The following is a 23,588-nucleotide window of genomic DNA, read 5'->3' on the forward strand; positions in this document are numbered from 1 at the left end:
GCCTATGTTTTGCCGGAGTGTTGATTCATTTCCGTTTCAGCAAATTTCAGGCGCTCGATATATCCTATTTTAGCAAAGGTCATGCCGGATTTTTCCGTGAATTTTGGCATGACTTTTGCCAGAATATGTAGGAAATATCGAGTGCCCCGGATTTGTGTGTTGAGTATCCTGGTAGTTGTCTTCTATCGATTTTCAATTAATGTTTTAACTATGAACATAGGAAATGTCTGACGACAAAAAGGATTTCGGTATTTGCAAATACTGCAAAGACGAGCGCGGCCTACGCGACAAAATCTTCCTAGATGATGATAGGCGCTTCAGCATCAAGCTGGACGAGAACTTCGAAGTGGATACAGTAAGTCACAACGACAAGTCTTTTTTCATAATTAAACATGACATCTGCTTCATTTGCTTCAACTTATATTTTTTTACTATTCTACTAGCGTATCCCCTGCCATGCAAGAGTTTTTGTATTGGATAAGATAGGTTTCAGTCATACTATGGAGGTAAAGAAAGTTTATTTGAAGACCGAGCATGGTTATATTTTCCATGCAAAATTATACAATTCAGACGACTACACCTATTTTGGATGCAAAACATGGCGAGCACTATGCAAGACTTATGCATTTCAGCCTGATATAGTTATCACCTTGATATTCGTCCGGAAGATGATATTGAAGGTAATACCGACATTTGGGTCGATGTGCAGACGCCTCCAGTTACACCAAAATGTAAGTTTCTCAACCATATTTATGTCTTTGATATTGTTTATTCAAAAATAGTTGACAACTAATTTGTATTGTCAGCTTATTTCGGTGCAAGCAAACATGTCCAGCGCTTGGTAGACAGGACCTACTACTGTCCCGAGGCTGAACTCAACTGCGAGGAGCTAAGTCATTATGTTTCATGGTTTGAGGATCTTGATACTATCAAGACAAATTTTCTTCCTGGACTTAGAAATCTTAGTACTAAAAACGTGCGACCAATAGTGTTCGTCATGAACTACGGTCACATTTATTTAGGAAGGATGGTAAGATTTTTACTATTTTTCCTCAGTGCATCTTTTCCATACATTATTTGTGAAGCTAAACTTCATTGCTAAGTATGTGACCATACGATGTTCTTCAACAGGGACTCCCGATGAATGTTGTGCCTTATGGGATCGAGACGAAAGGTACCATGAGTATTATTAGCTTACGGGCAAGATATCCTACATGTTACTTTAGTGCATTCAAGATTAGCGATGAATGCTTAATAGTGCAAAACTGAACCAGATATGTGATGGGGGAGCGGGGCAGCAAACAGATGTGCTACCCAAAATTAAGAGACAGGTTCATCCGCATGCTCCAACTTGATCAAGGAGGAGAGCTACACATGTTTTATGTTGTTTTACCTAAGAGAGAGCAGCAGGAGTGATTAGCTAGAAATGAGTTTGAGGATGATGATGTGCTACACTATTACTATGATGATAAAATAGCTAGTGTTGGTGGTAATGACTGATGATTATTATTAGCTAGTGTTAGTGGTGATTAAATAAATATTGTTGGTGGTAATGATTATGATGATGATTAAATAGCTTGTGCTGGCGGATTAGATTCAAGTAGAGGCAACATGTGGTGCACATCGAAAGTACTACTAGCTAGTCCAAACTAGATCAAGTTTGGATTAGTAGTATACTTTTGACATGCACCACATATTGCCTCCACTTGAACCTAATCCACCTTCATTTGACACACTGTTATGGACATAATGATGTAAACCTCATAACTGGTATTGTACCAATATTTGTACGATGGCGCATAAATACACAAAAAATAAAAAAATAAAAAAACAATACTAGTAGCGATGGAAAGAAAACACGCTGCCAGTAGTTACATTAGCATCAGCGTGGGAGTGAACAAGCGCTGCATCTATTTGTCCTAGCAGTAGCGCGTGCGGCACGCGTTACTGCTAAGCAATAGCTGTAGCGCCTTATTAGTAGCGCGCCTACCCGCGCTACTAGTGAGCACAAAACTAGCGCTACTGCTAGGGTTTTCCCTAGTAGTGTATACCTTCAGAAGCATTCTGCATGGCAGGAACTTGCTCCTGGAAGGACTCATATGGCGAGTGGGTGATGGTTCTACCATCCGCATTCATCATGATAATTGGATCCCTCGCAAGGGTAGCCTAAGTCCACCGGGCCAAGTGTACGTGCCGGGGATAACGAGGGTGAGCGATCTACTAAACGATGAGGCTACAGGGTGGGATCGTCACAAGCTAGAAGCAATGTTCTCTGAGGGTGACGTACAGGATATTCTTCAGATTTGTGTGGGTGGTCTGGGTACAGATGACATCCTGGCATGGAATTTTTATGAAGAACGGACAATTTACGGTGAGGTCTGCCTATCACCTATGTATGGAAAAAAAGAAGGCGAGAACAGGACAGCCTGGCTCGTGCTCAACGGCGGCGAACCACCGGAGCTGGCTGGCGCTCTGGGGTACCAATGCGCCGGGGAAGGTGTTGATCCATGTGTGGTGGTTCATCAAGAACGGCTGGGCGGTGGGATCAGAACTTCTCCGTAGAAGGATCAAGCCCGGCATTTTTTGTCCAGCTTGTGGACGTGAAGAAACTATCTATCACAGGTTTTGGGGCTTCTATCATTCCATGCTATCCTGGAAGGAGTTGAGCTTGGTATTGGGTGCGAGGGTGGCGACCCCACCTCGATCGATGTGCACTCAGAGTTCGATTGTATCCTGGATGCTTCAGTGGATGTCGGATGCTTCAGATGATGACAAGTCAGCGATGGCTCAGGGCTTATACGCGATTTGGCTGGCTAGGAATGACATCCAAGATGGAAAGCGAATTGAAGAGGCCAAATTGGTGGCGAGGAGAGTAGCAGCGCTCATGGAAGAATGGAAGAAAGTACGGGGGCGGACAGAGGCCTCGACATCACCTCCCCAATGTGCAACATGGGAACCACTGGCGTCGGGCTGGCTCAAGGCCAACGTCGATGGAGCTATGTCTCGGTCGAGACAAGGTGGAGGAGGTGGAGTTGTGTTCAGAGATGAAGAGGGCGCATTTAGAGGTGCGGATGCTATCTTTCTACCGGATATTACAATGGCAGAAGTGACGAAGTTACTGGCATGCAGGAGGGCGGTCGTAGTAGCTTTGCAAAGAGGTGTGCCCAAACTCCATTTAGAGACCGACTGTCTTAATGTTGCCAGGATGCTGAATGATCAAGAACAGAATCTGTCATCAGTGGGTATCATGGTGGAAGCGATCAAGTTGATGGCCAAACTTGGGGGAGTTCAAAGCTACCTAGGTTCGGAGGAAGGCGAATAAAGCGGCTCATGAGATTGCTAGTTTCGGTTTATGTTATAGTGTTTAGGTTTCGTGGGAGATTTCTCCCCTAGATTGTATTCTCAGTATTGTTTCTGATGAACTTCCTAATCTAGTTTAATAAAGTGAGGAAGTGAACTATTTTTTTTTGATGAATCAGCGTTGCGAGTTTGAACCCAGCGCGCATTGTTTTACTCATTTTTTTCGCCTCGCGGGGTTGACTACCTGGGCCGGCCCATTTGTTCGGCGCCTCTGCGATCCCCCGCCAGTCTGCCGCATAATGCGGCAGATAGGAGGTCCACATTACAACCACATTTAAGATGTTAGGCATTGAATGATTGTCTTACATTGGGCTAGATTGATAAGAAGTAGAGGATTAGTCAACTCGGCCTCCGCTTGATTAGGATATGCATATGGATGCTGATTCGTTGATGTGAGGCATTAGCCTTCAATTTAATCTATTGGCCGGCCGGCCAAGATTTTCATTATCACAATCCCTAGTGACATCAAGCTATGGGCTATGGCTAAGCTAATTTGTTTTTCCGATAATGACTAAGCTAATTGTTTTATTCGTGACAGTAACCCACCAAGTCTAGCTAGTCTACAATCAATAATTTGTGTAAGACAAGACTGTGACATCTTTGGCGTTGTTAAGCAAACAAGGCCAGACTTGTAAGACAAGAGTTGGAGCTCCTCAAAACTAACTAGTTTATTTAGGAGATCAAAACAACCAAGTCACCTACCGCGCCGATTGCACGATAGCAGGTAGGAATCGCTGGTGTAGACAGCTGCCTGTTACCGGCTTATCATGAAGATTTATACTGATTCAAGTCAAGGCATTAGCTGTACCGCGGTCAATTATTAGTTTAATATCTCGGCCGGCGATGATTATTAAGTTTTAATGTCGATTAGTTTTAATGTCTCGGCCGGCGATGAATATTAAGTCCTAATGTCGATTAGTTTTAATGTCTCAGCCGGTGATGATTATTAAGTTCTAATGTCTCGGCCGGCGATGATTATTAAGTCCTATTCTCGATTAGTTCTAATGTCTCGGCCAGCGATGATTATTAAGTCGGGCCGTTTGCAAATAGACAAACGGTAAGAATCCTCTGTATGGACCCTTGGTCACAAAAAAAGGCCTAGAAGGCATCTGAAGGCCATTGGCACCACCTTGCAGCATCTTTCTTCCACCAGCACCATCCCAAAGCTGTGAGTTTCAGGAGTTTTTAGGCGAATATATGGGAAACGCAAAGATTTGAGCATAACAGAAAACACAAAGCAGCACCAGGAGCAGGAGCGAAATTTCATGTATATCATCATGCATGAATAAGATGACATGGACATATCAGTAGTAGTTCTTCTACTCCGCAAGCTATTACATGTACACACTACTCCGGAAATACAGCAGATAGTTTCATACTTGATACAACCATGCATATGTACAGCCATTATTTCAAGAAAAATGCACCACCTAAGTGCATCATTTTCTGCATTACATCACACATCAATATTTTCACTCATATCCTCCTCAGAGATTTCAGTCAACTCGGACGACAAACGGTAAGTATCATCGGTATGGACGTGCCCTTCGTCACAGAAGAATGGCCTGGAAGGCATCTGCAAGGTATCGGCGCTGCCTTCCAGCATCGCTATTGCCTTGCTCATCGTCGGCCTGTCATGAGATTTCATCTGGATGCACCATAGTCCGACGATGCACAACTTCCTCTCCAACTCATGCATCTGAGCATCAACATGAGCATATATCTCACCCACATGGTCTTGTTGGGTTAGTCGGTCATACACCCATGCCGGGTAGTATGCTTGGCTAGAATTTCCTGTATTCGGATCGGCGTTCCTTCTTCCTCCAGCCATCTCCAGCAGCATCATCCCAAAGCTGTAAACATCGGACTTGCTCGATATGACGCCAAAGCTCCTAGATATCATCTCAGGAGCTATGTACCCTATAGTTCCCCGTAGTGCTCTCGACGGCACAAAACTGATGTCCCTTGGGTATAGTTTTGCGAGACCGAAGTCGGCAACTTTTGGGATGAAATTGTTGTCAAGAAGGATGTTGTGCGGCTTGATGTCAAAGTGGAGAATCTGCATGTCACAACCCTGATGCAAGTAATCAATCCCTCTGGCAATGCCCAAAGCAATCTCATTTAGCTTGTCCCAAGAGAAATTCTTCTCGGCCGAGAAGATGTACTTGTCGAGAGAACCTTGAGGCATGTACTCGTAGACGAGCGCTTGTCTCATTTCCTCCGGGCAGAACCCCACTAAACGCACCACATTAACATGGTGAATCCTGCCAATGGTTGAAACTTCACTGATAAAATCTTCTCCATTACAGTTGGAGTTACCGTCTAGCATCTTTACCGCGACATGAACATTGCCTGGCGATAGCACACCCTTAAACACGGATCCGTAGCCTCCCTGACCCAGCTTATCTCTGAAATGGCTCGTGACTGCGGTGATGTCAGTATAGGCGTACCTTGTCGGGCCAAGCATTTGTTGCATTTGGAGGAACTTCCCGACTGCATCAATTCTGATCCTTGTTTTCCAATACTTGTGGGCCAGAAAGATCAACACAGCCAGGGGTGCCAACAAGAACCTGCATAGATCTACATAAGCAAGGTTGCATAGGGTTTAGTGGCTACATGAATAAGCAGTTGTGATGATGAAGAAATTAAATTAAGAACACAAAATTCTGAAGTACCTGCAGTCAATGTCACAATCCACATAGTAATTAGTATGACGTCCCGCTCGTATTCAACATAATAAGGAAATCCAGTCACATCAAATACGCAGTCTGCGAAATCTCCCTCAAGCAGAAGAATTCCCACAATCCAATCCTTGATGATCCTTCCAGACACTGGCCATTCATGAAACTCGCTGCAATAGCACGATTGTATGAAAAAATGGAATGAAAGTGTACCCTAACAGTTTTCGAACAAGGTAGCCAGGTGTACACAGGCAACAAATAAAACAACAGTGTGCAGATGTCAAGATCTGTAACTCACCGACTCTCGCGCCTTAGGCATTCCATGACGCCCACCGTAGAATATCTGAGAGGAAACATAACAGCAAATCCACTCCTCATGGATTTCACAACATCTGCATAACTTGCATTTTCTAGCACCGGACTGTCCCAAGGCCGAGGAATCATGGCCAAGTACCCACAAGAAGGCTCGAGATACTCCATTGAATTAGATTCATCACCAGTTAACACGTAAACATAAGTATCATTGGTGCTCAGGCAAGCAACAGGCATGTACATGCCATTGTCCTTTACTTCCCGAGAGCATTTAAGAAAGCAAGCCTGACTACGTGAAAGGGGTTCCAATTCGACTTCCATGTTGTAATGGTATCTAGAGGGAGGCCGATTCCACCGAGGTAGAGGGCAGCTGTTGTATAAATCCATGTTGGCATCGATGACCCAGAAGGAAGAACCACTGTAGTTGATGGCAGGCACATAGTATGTTGCATCGTCGATGCGAATTGCGGCCTTGGTATCACTGCAAATTAGCTCATAAGATTGATAACCACACCCAGGAGGATCACTTGCCTGACGAAATGGGAACGATACATTTCTAAGAGGGCCGCACGAGAAAGAAGGACAATCAGGGTCATGATGCCGCCCTTCAGCCTGACTTGCAGCAAGAACTGCAAGCAGACATAAGAAAGTTAGGGAGTTGAGAACAGCAGGCATCACCATGGCAAGCTGTTTCACAGAAGCACAGATACACAGAGGAACGGTCAAATGAAGGTGTGGCTGCCAAAGTTTTTATTTTTCTTAACTCCAAAAGTGGGTAATTACATGCCAACTAGTGGCTCTACATGACAGTGATGTTGTTGACTAGGAGACTTGGCTACTTCCTGCCAAGCCAAAGTTAGGTAAATACATACAGCCTACTGGCTTATCTAGGTGATGGTGATGTTCTTGACTCCAGACCTCTAGATTAATGGGACCGAGTCCAAGTGTACTACTCTAGTCACAATTCTGTCCTAGTCATGATAACATGGAATTCAATGTCTTAAGACAATGACAAATAACAGGGACAGAAAATGACAAATACTAACTAAATATCATTCATTTGAGATATTAAAGTAGGGTAGAACTAAAGTAGTTCTATTTTTTTTAATAGATCTACTTATAGCTGAACTACTTTCTTACACCCCTCCTCTACATAACTAACTACCAAATTTTGTTTAATATCTTTAGCACCAAGTTTACATTATATGGGCAGATGCATTTGAAATTTACCTGGTTTCTATTGCCTGAAAATTGGAACGGAAAGCATTTCAACAGCGCACGGCTGATACCATACAAAAATAAAGTAATATCTGTTTTTTTTTCCTTTACAGGAGTAACTGACAGCATTTCCATAGTGTCTGGCTAATTATTTCCGACGATGACTGCACTACAGCCAGTCAGACTGTAAGCACTCCTCGTCGGTCATTCAGCTATCAAAAGAAGTCACCAAGCCATATCATAGTACAAAACTATCCACATGTTGATAGGGAGTCTAAATATGGTTGGTATATATGCCATAGAAATCCCTAATGTATATGAAATGGTTTTCACTTCAATTCACATTCTGATGGTAAACTGTACGGCAACAGATGTTACAATAATTTGTAGTAGTACAGTTAAGAGTCACAGGGTGGTAAAACCATGGAATACACTGGCCATAGCCATGGCAGACTGGTTCACAGAAGCACAGACTGGATAGCAAGGGTACTTACAACAGAAGTACGGTAACTGCATACCAGCTACAGACTCTACGGACTTTACATGACTGATCTTCATCATAGCAATGGGACCCATGAAAAATTGGTTGCTCATTCAAGCACAGTCCTTTCAGATAATGAGGCTACATACACTAGAACCTAACTTAATTTACTTGGCAGGCAACCTTGGAGGTTCGGTACTCCCTCCGTTCACTTTTGTAAGAGGTTTTAGACATTTAAGACAACACCTAAAACAGTTCAATTTTGGCTGTCTAAAATGTCTTACATAAATGAACAGAGGGAGTATTCAACACTATGTACTCTTTTCCTCTGATCCAGTGAGCAAAGCCTAACATGCATGCTTGCTTGTCCAAACCACCTAGCTCATTCACTTCGATTATCCACTCCCCTTATATTGGATAGCAGTATATGATACTGCCATGAGACATGGGTGCCATATACTGAAACTTTTTTTTGCGGGTATATACTGAAACTTTGCGCAAAAGAGTAGCATATCCTGAAATCTGGCTTACAATATTCTTTTGCTGTGCTTGACTCGAATATCGCGTCAACTCTTCCTTTTTGAAGGCCAACTTGTGCTATCAGGAATTAAATGGTAGAATGTGATAGGAAGGGAACTACTACTTGGAGACTAAGAAGAAATAATTAGTTGAGTCCACAGTGGTGAGCAGAAAATGAAAGAGAACTTGAGCACGTGTTGGTCTAGCATAAGAGGAAGAGTCAAAGTGCATTCTGGTCCAATTATGTCAGTCTCCTAGTAATGTGTGGAATCCAACAGCATATATATTTTAATTACAGGGATATGTACATACAGCCAAGGGTGATGAAGGCTTTAAAGCAACAAACTGCAGAAGGATATGTTTCGGTGGCAGTTGGACTTCCTGCCCAGACATGTAACTATCATGACAAGTGCCACCCCAATCCTCACCAGAGATTAAAGCAGACAGCCACTTTCTTATACTCCAGACTTTCTCTTCTTCCATCTAAATCTCCAATTCATCTCATGGATTTTCCTAAACTTCTTGTCATGCTCGTGCTGCTCTGTCTTCTAACCAATGAATCCTATGTGGGTGCAGCATCAGATGATGAGGATTTCTTCAAGAAATGCTCATCACAACGGTGCAGCAAACATGGACCAAAGATCCAGTTCCCCTTCCGGCTTTCAACCCAACCAACATCCTGTGGAGCAGCTGGCATGCAGTTATCATGCTCTGGGCATGACACGATCTTGGATCACCCTGTTCTTGGTTCTTGCAAAGTGACAGCGATATATTACATGCACCGCGTCATTAACATCATCCCGCTTGTGGAACCATTGACGCAATGCCCACTTCAGAAGCTCATCTCGAGAAAGTTAGAAACTGGTGTGTACAAACAACCTCAATCATTTACGACCCTGGTACGTTGTTCCAAGAATTTCATACCAGCACATCCATATAGTATAGTCGGCCCAGCTCCTTGTGTCAGTAGCAACGCTAGCCAATTCTTGTATTTGGCATTAGCTTCCGCATACATATCTGATCTACCATGGGACTGTGTGGCCATTTCTAAAGGTATCCCGATACCCTTCAGCTATGATAAACATGGCCCTAACTCGGACCCCTCCAGTGAAATAGCAAAGGCAGTCGTCAACTTTGGTGCGACAACCTTCACTTGGCACCTCACTAACATTACCGATGTCTGCCAACAGTGTGAACATCAAGGTCGATATTGTGGATTCAGCTCACAAAGGCGTCAAGCATTCTGCCAGCACCATGGTATTATTTCTTTCCCTAACTGAAATCCATATATCATTATGGTGTGGAAATTTATTTAAGAACAGCATTATAGATTTTCTGCTTCTCAATGTACTAGTTTGTTGATCTCCTATATTCTGATGTTAACTGTGTTTAATCTTCCGACAGAATTCTCAATCTAGTAGTTATATTATTTAACAAACAAAATTGTATTGCAAATCAGAGAAATCGTTAAGTTGCTTGAGCACATACAGTCTCTAGGTTCACATCCATGAAAGTTCCCCAAAGAAAAAACATTTATCAAGAGATGCAAGTGCCAAATTATATGGGAAAACTTATGATGGTTGACTAATTTGTAAAATTCTTGGGCAACAAAAAGTAAGAGCTGAACCTTATTTGACCATTTTCATATTTGTTTAGTTTTTCAGATTGGATATGAATAAATAAGTGTACAGCTATAACATAACAAAGAATATATTAATCGATATAACACCCTATGTTCGAGGTCCAATATACTTGAAGCCAACAGGAAGCTACCAAATATATATGTCCACAGAGAACTCGTGTAAGAATCAGGAATTAGTTGTTCCAAACATAATTCATAGAGTAATGAAGTAGTCTTCTGTTTCTGTCTACATTAAAATTAAAGCATGGAAAAACTAATGATATTCTTCCTACATGCAGGTACCCATGTCATCCCAATTGCGGGTAATGTTGCAACTCTTTTCCTTTTTCTCATTCTAGATGAAATTCTTATTGCTTACCACTGTGAATCTTTTGTGTTTCCTCATTACAATAAGAGTCAGGAATGCATGGCCTCTTATCTGAATGCAACTCGCTAATTTCCTTTTTTTTTAATCAGCAGCCTCATCTGTAGCTGCATTTGTAGTTCTTTCATTGATTGTGGCCACTGTGATATATCTCTCCTTGAAGTCAAGGTACAATGAAGAGATAAATATGAAGGTTGAAATGTTTCTCAAGGCATATGGCACATCAAAACCTACAAGATACACCTTCCCTGATGTTAAGAAGATAGCAAGAAGGTTCAAGGATAAACTCGGTCAGGGCGGATTCGGAAGTGTGTACAAAGGCGAGCTACCAAATGGACTACCTGTGGCAGTCAAGATGCTAGAGAGTTCTACAGGAGAGGGGGAGGAATTCATCAATGAAGTTGCAACCATTGGACTAATCCACCATGCAAATATCGTACGCCTCTTGGGCTTTTGCTCTGAAGGAATGAGACGGGCCCTTATTTATGAATTCATGCCTAATGAGTCACTGGAGAAATACATATTCACACATGTTTCTAATATTTCTCGACAACTCCTAGCACCCAACAAAATGCTAGATATTGCTTTAGGCATTGCCCGAGGAATGGAATACATGCATCAAGGTTGCAACCAGCGGATTCTCCACTTTGACATCAAGCCACACAACATCCTGCTGGACTACAACTTCAATCCAAAGATCTCTGACTTTGGCCTTGCAAAGCTGTGTGCAAGGGACCAAAGCATTGTTACGCTCACAGCAGCCAGAGGAACTATGGGATACATCGCACCGGAGCTATACTCTCGAAACTTTGGAGGGGTGTCATACAAGTCAGATGTGTATAGTTTTGGCATGCTGGTGTTGGAAATGGTGAGTGGAAGGAGGAACTCAGACCCAAGTGTTGAGATCCAGGACGAGGTATACCTCCCTGAGTGGATCTACGAGAAAGTGATTTCTTGGCAGGAATGGGAGCTTACTCTGGAAATGACAGCAGAAGACAAAGACAAGATTAGACAGCTGAGTATTGTGGGGCTGTGGTGCATCCAGTGGAACCCAAAGAATAGGCCGTCGATGACGAAGGTGGTAAACATGTTAACTGGGAGGCTGCAGAACCTGCAGATTCCACCAAAGCCCTTTGTGTCGTCTGACATTCGTCCTATGCCACAGAACACGACGAACACATGAACATGCATTGTGTGTGTTTTTGTGTGTATCATTACACGCCTGAGGGAACTTATCTCGCATCTGCGTTGTAAACTGTAATTCCTTGGCCAATGTTTGATTACATACTGAACTACATGGGATTTTGCAGTAGCGCTAACACTGCATCTGTATCTTACTACCATATTGTAATTCTATTAATTAGAAACACACGGCACTGGATTTTGCAGCCATTTCCTGGCAATGCTGTGATAATATGAATCTTAACCAGTCATTGATGTGATTTTATCCCCTTTCCGCCATAAATGATAGTACTGCTGTAAGCTCTTTCTAATACAGAGATGCGCATATAGGCTGCTTATATTCTAGAAAAAGAGATTACTTACTACTGGTAGAAACTCAGCATTCTTGTTCGGAAATCAAAAGAAGAGCAAAGGGGATTACTCACCATGGCAGACAGCTTCCGCCGGAGTCCCTCGCCGGAGCCCCGATGAGACGCGAGCGAGGCGGTGTGCCGGAGTAGGACGAGGAGCTCGCCCAGCCGGCGGAGAATGTGAGCGGTAACTGGGCGAGCTCGACTGCGTCGCCGGCCGCCGGCCGCCGGCAGCCGCCTAGGGTACAAACTGGCACCCGTTCCCCATTTGGATAAACCAGAGTTTTGTTTTTGTTTTTGGATAAACGGATAAACAAGAGTAGGGCCTTTGTTGGGCCGCCCTGTGGGCTGACCCATCTCATGCTAACAAATAATACGAAGAATTGGTCAGAAATTTTGATCGCACTGGGGATTGTTGGGCCGCCCTGTCGGCAGCTATTCGTTTTCAAAATTTATACTTAGTTCGCAAAAAGAACTATTCAATTTTTTTTCCTCCACACGATTCTATAAAAAAAATTGGGTTCCACCATGTACGAACAAAAAGGTAAAATAAACTATTCAAACTTTTCTTTTCTTCCATATATGATCCCTACAAAATAGGATTCCACAATCAAAAGACAACGGAACAAAAGGTCAAATTTGAGACGAAAATTTCTGTTTTAAGGTATTAGACAGCATCTAACAGTTCCCTGATCATATACTCCTTAACTTATAATTTTTATCTCTTGAAACTTTCCCTCACTTCCCTACTTTTACTTCAATAAAGATGCGCAACTCTCGGGATAAGTGAGGAGTTGCTCACCTTCCAAAGTAATGCATAAGTGGTTCGCGCGTCACCCGAGTCGATCACCACCGGTTATAAAACCCTAGCACCACGCCCCCAAATCCTAAGGCTAGCCATAGTGGGGATAACTTAGATAGTAACTTAACACATCCCAAGACAATTTTGTTTATGTGGCAAGTATTTAATGAGAAAATAGATGCTTGTGGTAACATAATATGTTACTGTAACATAACACTTTCCAAGGCAAAATGAGTCTATGGGCTAATAAATAAAGCAATCTATGACACTACTAGTATGTTACTTTGCACTATGAAGTTAGTAACTTAGATGCATGACACTAGTATAAGTTACTCCCCACTATGACCAGCCTAAAACTCACCTCCCCCACCCCATTTTTGTTGCCTCCTCTATCGATTTGGTTTGCCGCCTCCGCCATCCTCGAGCTTGACCTCGTCGCTACCCTTGAGCACCGCCGCACCCAAGCTCCGCACTGCCACCCCAATCTCCCGTGCCTCCTTGATACGTCTCCAACGTATTTATAATTTTTTTATTCTTTCATGCTATTATATTATCAATCTTGTCAGCTTTATATGCAATTTTATATTTAGAACTAACCTATTACTCTAGTGCCAGTGGTAGTTCCTATTTTTGCCTATTTTATTATTTCGCAAAAAACAATACCAAACGAAGTCCAAACGCGATGAAACTTTACAGTGATGAAATGGCAGAGCACCACCATGTTGAGCCCCTGACCCCCTGGACTCCCAAGGTCGAGCCTTCACGAAGTAACCGACGCCAATGTGTCGTCACCACTGTGAAACACAATGGTTGGAACGCCGTACCCTGTTCTGGGCGACGGCTTCATGTTATATAGCAGGGTCGCGACTCCCTGATCGCGTACATGAGGTGGTTCAGATTACAACTTGTAGTGCAAGCGATAGACTAGGAGGTTACAGAGAGATAAGATGAGATCCTAACAACCTAGCTATCTGCCGTACGCCAAGAGGTCAGGGCCTTCTTGTCACGTATGTTTAACACCCTCCCTTAATCACAACTTTGCAAGTTGAGATTACACTTGAATTCTTCAAAGTTCCTTGTAGGCAGCACCTTTGTGAAGCCATCTGCAACCTGGTCTCTGGAATGCACAAAACGAATCTCCAATTGTCTGTTAGCAACTCTTTCTCTAACAAAGTGGAAATCTATCTCAATGTGTTTTGTTCGTGCATGAAAGACAGGGTTAGCGAATAAATATGTTGCACCCAGATTGTCACACCATAAGCATGGAGCCTGAGTGCATTTCACACCAAGTTCCTTTAACATGGACTGAACCCAAATGATCTCTGTTGTGGCATTGGCAAGTGCCTTGTATTCAGCTTCTGTACTTGATCTTGACACAGTAGCTTGTTTCTTAGCACACCAAGATATGAGATTGGGTCCAAAGAACACAGCAAACCCACCAGTAGAGCGTCTGTCATCCAAACAACCTGCCCAGTCAGAGTCAGAAAACACACTGACAAGAGTAGATGAAGATTTGCTAAAGGTGAGACCAACACTCATAGTGTTTTTGATATATCTCACTATACGCTTGGCAGCAGTCCAGTGAACTGTGGTGGGTGCATGGAGGAATTGGCACACTTTGTTGACAGCAAATGAGATATCAGGCCTTGTTAGGGTGAGGTATTGAAGTGCTCCAACTAAACTTCTGTACCTGGTGCTGTCATCCTGACTCAATGGATCACCTTCTACAAGGGACAATTTTTCTATGCTAGACAAGGGAGTTGGTGAAGGTTTGCAATCTTTCAGACCAACTCTTCTTACCAAATCAGCAGCATATTTTTCCTGAGAGAGATGCAGACTGTCTCCAAGCTTCTTCACTTTAATGCCTAAGAAGAAGTGCAAATCTCCCAGATCCTTGAGAGCAAACTCAGCACTCAAATCCTTTAACAGTCCTATCACTGCCTCATCAGATGAACTTGTGACAATAATATCATCAACATAAATGAGCACAAATATGGATGTTTTGAACTTGTTGTAAATAAACAGTGATGTGTCAGACTTGGAAGAAACAAAACCAAGTGCTTGCAGTTTCTGACTGAGACGTGAATACCACGCCCTAGGAGGCTGCTTCAATCCATAAAGAGCTTTATCAAGCTTACATACGTGGAAGGGTGAGTTTTTGTCAACGAACCCAGGAGGTTGTTTCATGTACACTTCCTCCTCCAGAACACCATGCAGAAACGCGTTCTGAACATCTAGCTGTCTAAGGCTCCAACCCCTGGAAACAACAATAGATAGAACAAGACGGATGGTAGCAGCTTTAACAACAGGACTAAAGGTGTCCTCATAATCTATGCCATACCGTTGCTTAAAACCTTTTGCTACTAGTCTTGCTTTATAACGGTCTATGGTTCCATCATATTTTCTCTTAATCCTGTAGACCCACTTACAGTCAATTAAATTTTTACCTCGTGGTGTCGGAACCAAGTGCCAAGTTTTATTTTTCTGAAGTGCCATATATTCTTCTTCCATAGCCCTGTTCCAACGAGCATCTCCAAGTGCTTCATGTAGAGAGTTTGGTTCTCCTGTAGAACACGCCAGACCAAATTTGGTTACACGTTTGTAATTAATAGGCTGGATTACCCCTTTCTGAAGACGTGTACATGGCGAAGAAGGAGCTGGTGCAGAGGATCCGGCAGCTGACGATCCCAGCAATCCCGAGGCAGATTCCCCCGGTGCAGCAGGATTTTCTGCGGCTTCTGAAGCAGACGGAGTGGAGAGGGGCGGCACAGAAGATCCCGCACCGCATCCTGAAGAGGCAACCGGGCCATCATGCTGCAATGATGGCGCGGGCCTGAGCAGATCTGCACCGGATCGCGAGCCTGCGTCCGGAGCAGCATCGGATCGACCGCCTGTCAAATCCGCACTGGACTGCGGGCGCCTGGTGTAGTGGCACGGCCCACCAGCAGGCCAGCGAGCCGCAACAGGCCACGTGGATGTGGAGGATTGGTGCGGGCCAGGTGTCGTGTCGGAGCCAGCTGCACCAGGCCGCGTGCTAGCCGCTGAGTCGACAACGCCGCGCCTGGTAGAAGGCGACGCGGGCGACGCGGTTTCTGTGGCGCTGGCGTTCTGCAGCCGCACCGATCCCGAGGAAGATTGGCTGCTGGGCTGCTGCAGCCCTGATCCCGAGGGAGATATGCCCCCAAACGCAGGACACATGAAATCATGCTTGTTTAGGATCGTTTCTTCACCAATTTCAGTAGTTTCTTGTCCACCTTTTTCCTGAGATGTATCTGCATCATCACAATACTCATGCACACGGTTATGAGGATTAGTCAACAAAGGATCATCACAATTATTTTCCCCATGCTCAAGGCCGGTAAGATGAGACGGTAAGAGTAATATTTCTTTGCGAAGGAGAGCACCTGCGTTTGGATGGAGGTCAGCAAAGGGGAATTTTGTTTCGTCGAACACGACATCACGGGAGATATAGACACGTCGGGTGGATATGTTAAGACACTTCACCCCTTTATGTTGAGCACTATATCCGATAAAAGCACACTGTTTTGAGCGAAACATGAGCTTGCGATTGTTGTATGGCCGGAGGTTAGGCCAACAGGCGCATCCAAACACACGAAGAGTTGTGTAGTCTGGTTTAACTTGAAGAAGCCGTTCAGTGGGTGTTTCATTATTAATGACACGACTAGGCAGTATGTTGATAAGATGGACGGCGGTGAGGAATGCCTCATCCCAAAATTTGAGGGGCATAGATGCGCCAGCTAGAAGAGCAAGACCAACCTCTACGATGTGTCTGTGTTTGCGTTCTGCAGACCTGTTTTGTTGGTGAGCGTGAGGACAGGAGACATGGTGAGATATGCCAAGTTCTAGAAATAAAGAGTTGAGTTTTTCATATTCCCTGCCCCAGTCGGACTGGACGGCTATGATTTTGCTATCGAATTTTCGTTCAACAAGAGCTTGAAAGTTTTTGAAAACTTGGAACACTTCGGATCTTTTCTTTAAAAGATAGATCCATGAATATTTGCTATAGTCATCAATGAAACTAACGTAGTATGTATGTCTACCAACAGAGGAGGGTGCAGGGCCCCAAACATCAGAAAAAATAAGTTGCAAAGGTTTGGTAGAAATACTAGTAGACACAGGATAAGGTAGTTGATGACTCTTAGCTCGCTGACATGAATCACAAATTGTTTCGACATTGTGCTCTCGAACAAATGGGAGCTTATTTTTCCTAAGCAATTTCTCAACTAGAAAAAAGATGCATGTCCTAAACGATCATGCCATCGTGTAGACGAAAGTTTGGTGGCACTAAAAACTTGTTTATTGAATCTTCGAATCTCCGGAATCAACGGGTAGAGTCCACGAACGCATCTACCTCGATACAACACCTTCCTCGTTGCCTGATCCTTGATCAAAAAGAAGAAGGGGTGAAACTCAAGAAATACATGGTTATCAATGGCAATGCAATGAACGGAGAGAAGGTTCATTGAGGCACTAGGAACATGCAAAATTTTCTTAAGATGAATTTTCCTACGAGGGGTTTTAATAATTGAATGACCAATGTGACTGATCTTCATACCTTCTCCACTAGCAGTATGGATGTGATCTTGCCCGCGGTATTTTTCCCGCATGGTCACCTTCTCGAGTTCACCGGTGATGTGGTTCGTGGCTCCACTATCCACATACCAGTTTGTGTCCACGCCATATGATCCATCTGCTGCACCCGCCATCTTCTCATCTTGATCTGAATCCTCATCTTCATCAAACCTATACCAGCAGTCCTTGGCTGAATGGCCAGGCTTGCCGCAGATCTGACAACGGATGGCGTCAGGGCGCTTGGTGGAGTTGTTGCGGTGGCCCGTGTTGTTGTTGTTGGAGGAGGGATGACCGCCGCCGTTGCTGCCGTTCCCGCGTGCATCGCTGCGAGAGTCGCTGCAGGAGTTGTTGTAGTTGGTGCCTCCTGCACTCCTGCCCTTCCCGCGCGGCGGCCCGCGGTAGCGTGAGCCACCACCTCGGCCGCGCATGGCGGCGTTAGCAGACGACTTGAAGCCGCCGTTGGCACCCTAGAACAAGGCCACCCTCTGATCGAAGTTACTCATCTGAGCAAATAGTTCGTCAAGGGTGACAAGTGAGGTGCGGGCGTCGAGGGCGGAGACGAGGGGCTGGTACTCCATGTCCAGGCCGGCGAGGATGTAGGAGATGAGCTCGTCCTCGTCAAGGGGCTTGCCCGCCGCGGCCAGTTCGTCGGCGAGGAAGCGCATGTGCGCAAAGAAGGCCGCGACGGACTGAGTGCCCTTCTGAGCGTTGGACAGCGCAACACGGATGTTGTTGATGCGTGACAGCGACTGGGACGAAAACATGTTCGCCACCGCTGTCCACAGCTCGTGGTCATGGGCGATCGATGTCACCTGCACGAGCACCTCCTTGGAAAGGTTATTGAGAAGGTATCCTAGTACCTGTTGGTCTTCCCGGAACCAGATCGGGTGAAGGGGGTTGGGTGTGGTGACCTCCTTCCCGTCTTTGTCCTTGTTGACGACGACCTTGGGCGGCTCCGGCGTGCTGCCATCCACATAGCCGAAGACGCCAGCACCATGAAGCTGAGGTGTGATCTGGGTCCGCCAGAGGATGAAGTTGGTGCGGGTAAGCTTCTCGATGATCTGGCTAGAGAGACCAGGGCTGGTGGTGGAGGACGAGGCCATGGCGGAAGCTTTCTGGTAGCTAGATGCAATGGAGGAGTTAGGCTCTGTATACCATGTGAAACACAATGGTTGGAACGTCGTACCCTGTTCTGGGCGACGGCTTCGTGTTATATAGCAGGGTCGTGACTCCCTGATCGTGTACATGAGGTGGTTCAGATTACAACTTGTAGTGCAAGGGATAGACTAGGAGGTTACAGAGAGATAAGATGAAATCCTAACAACCTAGCTATCTGCCGTACGCCAAGAGGTCAGGGCCTTCTTGTCACGTATGTTTAACAACCACCCAATCAAGAGGTTTTAGCCTTTCACCCGGGACCAGGGGGCGGAGGGCAGGGAGAAGATCTCGATGTCTCCCACCAGAGGGAGAAATGGCGCCGAGAGCGTCGCCAACATCGTGACCGGCACCGCCCGTCAAGGGTTTCACCCGACCCTGAGCCCGCATCTCCACTGCATCGCCAACCATCAAAGCAGGATGCCCGGGGGCAGGCCACATCCCGGCTTGCGGAGGAGAACATGCGCCGCTGCAAATGCCATCTTCAGATTGGGACCAGGCCCGCCGCCGCCTTGTCGCCCAGCACAACCAAGACGGCACACCGTGTAAGATGTGGGAATCACGTGTTGTATTCCTCAGGTGCAAACGCACATATATATGATGTACAAAAGGTGGGCCACGACCTCGACTATACAAGGAACTAGGAGGTGGGCCTAATACATAGATATGCACAACACATATACTCAACACCCCCCTGCAGTCGAAGCGGCACCGCTGCTGACGCAAAGACTGGACCGGAACTCCTCAAATGACGCCATAGGCAAGCCCTTGGTCATGATATCTGCAAATTGTTGGGAAGTAGGGACGTGTAAAACACGAATATGGCCAAGGGCCACCTGTTCCCGAACAAAATGAATATCCAACTCAATATGCTTGGTCCGTCGATGATGCACCGGATTAGTGGAGAGGTAGACCGCCGAGACGTTGTCACAATAGACCACTGTGGCACGGTCAATAGGGCAGGAGAACTCCTGAAGCAGCTGGCGAAGCCACGAACATGAAGGAAATATGCCCTAGAGGCAATAATAAAGTTATTATTTATTTCCTTATATCATGATAAATGTTTATTATTCATGCTAGAATTGTATTAGCCGGAAACATAATACATGTGTGAATACATAGACAAACAGAGTGTCACTAGTATGCCTCTACTTGACTAGCTCATTAATCAAAGATGGTTATGTTTCCTAACCATGGACAAAGAGTTGTTATTTGATTAATGGGATCACATCATTAGGTGAATGATCTGATTGACATGACCCATTCCTTTAGCTTAGCACCCGATCGTTTAGTATGTTGCTATTGCTTTCTTCATGACTTATACATGCTCCTATGACTATGAGATTATGCAACTCCCATTTGCTGGAGGAACACTTTGTGTGCTACCAAACGTCACAACGTAACTGGGTGATTATAAAGGTGCTCTACAGGTGTCTCCAAAGGTACATGTTGGGTTGGCGTATTTCGAGATTAGGATTTGTCACTCCGATTGTCGGAGAGGTATCTCTGGGCCCTCTCGGTAATGCACATCACATAAGCCTTGCAAGCATTGCAACTAATGAGTTAGTTGTGAGATGATGTATTACAGAATGAGTAAAGAGACTTGCCGGTAACGAGATTGAACTAGGTATTGAGATACCGACGATCGAATATCGGGCAAGTAACATACCGATGACAAAGGGAACAACGTATGTTGTTATGCGGTCTGACCGATAAAGATCTTCGTAGAATATGTAGGAGCCAATATGAGCATCCAGGTTCCGCTATTGGTTATTGATCGGAGATGTGTCTCGGTCATGTCTACATTGTTCTCGAACCGTAGGGTCCGCACGCTTAACGTTACGTTGCAGTTTCATTATGAGTTTATGTATTTTGATGTACCGAAGTTTGTTCGGGGTTCCAGTTGTGATCACGGACATGACGAGGAGTCTCGAAATGGTCGAGACATAAAGATCGATATATTGGACGACTATATTCGGACACCGGAAATGTTCCGGGTGATTTCGGAGAAAACCGAAGTGCCGGAGGGTTACCAGAACCCCCCGGGAGTAGTAATGGGCCTTATGGGCCTTAGTGGAGAGAGAGAGAGAGCCGGCTAGGGTGGGCCGCGCGCCCCCTCCCCCTCTAGTCTGAATTGGACTAGGAGATTGCGGGCGGCGCCCCCCTTTCCTTCTCCCTCTCCCGCTTCCTTTCCCCCTCCTAGTAGGAGTAGGAAAGAGGGAGTCCTACTCCTACTAGGAGGAGGATTCCTCCTCCCTGGCGCGCCCCAAGGGCCGGCCGGCCTCCCCTCCTTGCTCCTTTATATACGGGGGCAGGGGGGCACCTCTAGACACACAAGTTGATCTTCATGATCGTTCCTCAGCCGTGTGCGGTGCCCCCCTCCACCATATTCCACCTCGGTCATATTGTAGCGGTGCTTAGGCGAATCCCTGCGATGGTAGAACATCAAGATCGTCACCATGCCGTCGTGCTAACGGAACTCCTCCCCGATGCTTTGCTGGATCGGAGCCCGGGGATCGTCATCGAGCTGGACGGTGCCAAGAACTCGGAGGTGCCGGAGTAACGGTGCTTGGATCGGTCGGATCGGGAAGACGTACGACTACTTACTCTATGTTGCGTCAACGCTTCCGCTTCGGTCTACGAGGATACGTAGACAACACTCTCCCCTCTCGTTGCTATGCATCACCATGATCTTGCGTGTGTGTAGGAATTTTTTTGAAATTACTACGTTCCCCAATAGTGGCATCTGAGCCTAGGTTTTATGTGTTGATGTTATATGCACGAGTAGAACACAAGTGAGTTGTGGGCGATATAAGTCATACTGCTTACCAGCATGTCATACTTTGGTTCGGCGGTATTGTTGGATGAAGCGGCCCGGACCGACATTACGCGTACACTTACACAGGTGGCTGGCGGGTGTCAGTTTCTCCAACTTTAGTTGAACCGAGTGTGGCTATGCCCGGTCCTTGCGAAGGTTAAAACAGCACCAACTTGACAAACTATCGTTGTGGTTTTGATGCGTAGGTAAGATTGGTTCTTGCTTAAGCCCGTAGCAGCCACGTAAAACTTGCAACAAACAAACTAGAGGACGTCTAACTTGTTTTTGCAGGGCATGTTGTGATGTGATGCAATCGCCTTGTAATGCTTTACTTTATCACTAAGCGATAGCGATAGTCGTAGAAGCATAAGATTGGCGAGACGACAACGATGCTACGATGGAGATCAAGGTGTCGCGCCGGTGACGATGGTGATCATGACGATGCTTCGGAGATGGAGATCACAAGCACAAGATGATGATGGCCATATCATATCACTTATATTGATTGCATGTGATGTTTATCTTTTATTCATCTTATCTTGCTTTGATTGACGGTAGCATTATAAGATGATCTCTCACTAAATTTCAAGATAAAAGTGTTCTCCCTGAGTATGCACCGTTGCCAAAGTTCGTCGTGCCCAGACACCACGTGATGATCGGGTGTGATAAGCTCTACGTCCATCTACAACGGGTGCAAGCCAGTTTTGCGCATGCAGAATACTCAGGTTAAACTTGACGAGCCTAGCATATGCAGATATGGCCTCGGAACACTGAGACTGAAAGGTCGAGCATGAATCATATAGTAGATATGATCAACATAGTGATGTTCACCATTGAAAACTACTCCATTTCACGTGCTGATCGGTTATGGTTTAGTTGATTTGGATCACGTGATCACTTAGAGGATTAGAGGGATGTCTTTCTAAGTGGGAGTTCTTAAGTAATATGATTAATTGAACTTAAATTTATCATGAACTTAGTCCCTGATAGTATCTTGCTTGTTTATGTTTGATTGTAGATAGATGGCCCGTGTCGTTGTTCCGTTGAATTTTAATGCGTTCCTTGAGAAAGCAAAGTTGAAAGATGATGGTAGCAATTACACAGACTGGGTCCGTAACTTGAGGATTATCCTCATTGCTGCACAGAAGAGTTACGTCCTGGAAGCACCGCTGGGTGCCAGGCCTGCTGCTGATGCAACTGACGACGTTAAGAACGTCTGGCAGAGCAAAGCTGATGACTACTCGATAGTTCAATGTGCCATGCTTTACGACTTAGAATCGGGTCTTCAACGACGTTTTGAACGTCATGGAGCATATGAGATGTTCCAGGAGTTGGAGTTAATATTTCAAGCAAATGCCCGAATTGAGAGATATGAAGTCTCCAATAAGTTCTATAGCTGCAAGATGGAGGAGAACAGTTCTATCAGTGAGCATATACTCAAAATGTCTGGGTATAATAATCACTTGATTCAATTGGGAGTTAATCTTCCAGATGACTGCGTCATTGACAGAATTCTCCAATCACTTCCACCTAGCTACAAGAGCTTCGTGATGAACTATAACATGCAAGGGATGGACAAAACAATTCCCGAGCTCTTCGCAATGCTAAAAGCTGCGGAGGTAGAAATCAAGAAGGAGCATCAAGTGTTGATAGTCAATAAGACCACTGGTTTCAAGAAAAGGGGCAAAGGGAAGAAGAAAGGGAACTTGAAGAAGAACAACAAGCAAGTTGCTGCTCAAGAGAAGAAACCCAAGTCTGGACCTAAGCCTGAAACTGAGTGCTTCTACTGCAAGCAGACTGGACACTGGAAGCGGAACTGCCCCAAGTATTTGGCGGATAAGAAGGATGGCAAGGTCAACAAAGGTATATGTGATATACATATTATTGATGTGTACCTTACTAGAGCTCGCAGTAGCACCTGGGTATTTGATACTGGTTCTGTTGCTAATATTTGCAACTCAAAACAGAGACTACGGATTAAGCGAACACTGGCGAAGGACGAGGTGACTATGCGCGTGGGAAATGGTTCCAAAGTCGATGTGATCGCGGTCGGCACGCTACCTCTACATCTACCATCGGGATTAGTATTAGACCTAAATAATTGTTATTTG

At 45.1% G+C, this 23,588-nt stretch overlaps 2 protein-coding genes and 1 pseudogene across 4 annotated transcripts; 1 reads left to right on the forward strand and 2 right to left on the reverse strand.

Annotated features, from left to right (window-relative positions):
• Window positions 1-4,612: 4,612 nt before the first annotated feature.
• LOC119266657 (rust resistance kinase Lr10-like) lies at window positions 4,613-12,367 on the reverse strand. Of its 2 annotated transcripts, XM_037547907.1 has the most exons (5): window positions 12,185-12,367; window positions 6,906-6,982; window positions 6,340-6,834; window positions 6,036-6,211; window positions 4,613-5,940 (listed from the first exon to the last, which is right to left on the reverse strand). In XM_037547907.1, exons 1-5 carry the CDS (start codon window positions 12,185-12,187, stop codon window positions 4,817-4,819), a joined length of 1,875 nt encoding a protein of 624 aa, XP_037403804.1. In that variant the 5' UTR covers window positions 12,188-12,367; the 3' UTR covers window positions 4,613-4,816. The 2 variants fall into 2 exon arrangements, with proteins under 2 accessions (XP_037403804.1, XP_037403803.1); XM_037547906.1 differs by lacking the exon at window positions 12,185-12,367 and having other exon boundaries at window positions 6,340-7,156.
• LOC119266656 (rust resistance kinase Lr10-like) lies at window positions 8,411-12,006 on the forward strand. 2 transcript variants are annotated; one of them, XM_037547904.1, is made up of 3 exons: window positions 8,411-9,828; window positions 10,492-10,515; window positions 10,670-12,006. In XM_037547904.1, the coding sequence occupies exons 1-3, from the start codon at window positions 8,832-8,834 to the stop codon at window positions 11,758-11,760; spliced, it is 2,112 nt and encodes a 703-aa protein (XP_037403801.1). In that variant the 5' UTR covers window positions 8,411-8,831; the 3' UTR covers window positions 11,761-12,006. The 2 variants fall into 2 exon arrangements, with proteins under 2 accessions (XP_037403801.1, XP_037403802.1); XM_037547905.1 differs by having other exon boundaries at window positions 8,416-9,828; window positions 10,673-12,006.
• A 5,624-nt stretch (window positions 12,368-17,991) lies between the features above and the next one.
• LOC119273853 lies at window positions 17,992-18,130 on the reverse strand (annotated as a pseudogene).
• Window positions 18,131-23,588: the final 5,458 nt, after the last annotated feature.

The sequence above is a fragment of the Triticum dicoccoides genome, chromosome 3A, assembly GCF_002162155.2.
Source record: "Triticum dicoccoides isolate Atlit2015 ecotype Zavitan chromosome 3A, WEW_v2.0, whole genome shotgun sequence".
NCBI classification, from domain to species: Eukaryota; Viridiplantae; Streptophyta; class Magnoliopsida; order Poales; family Poaceae; genus Triticum; species Triticum dicoccoides.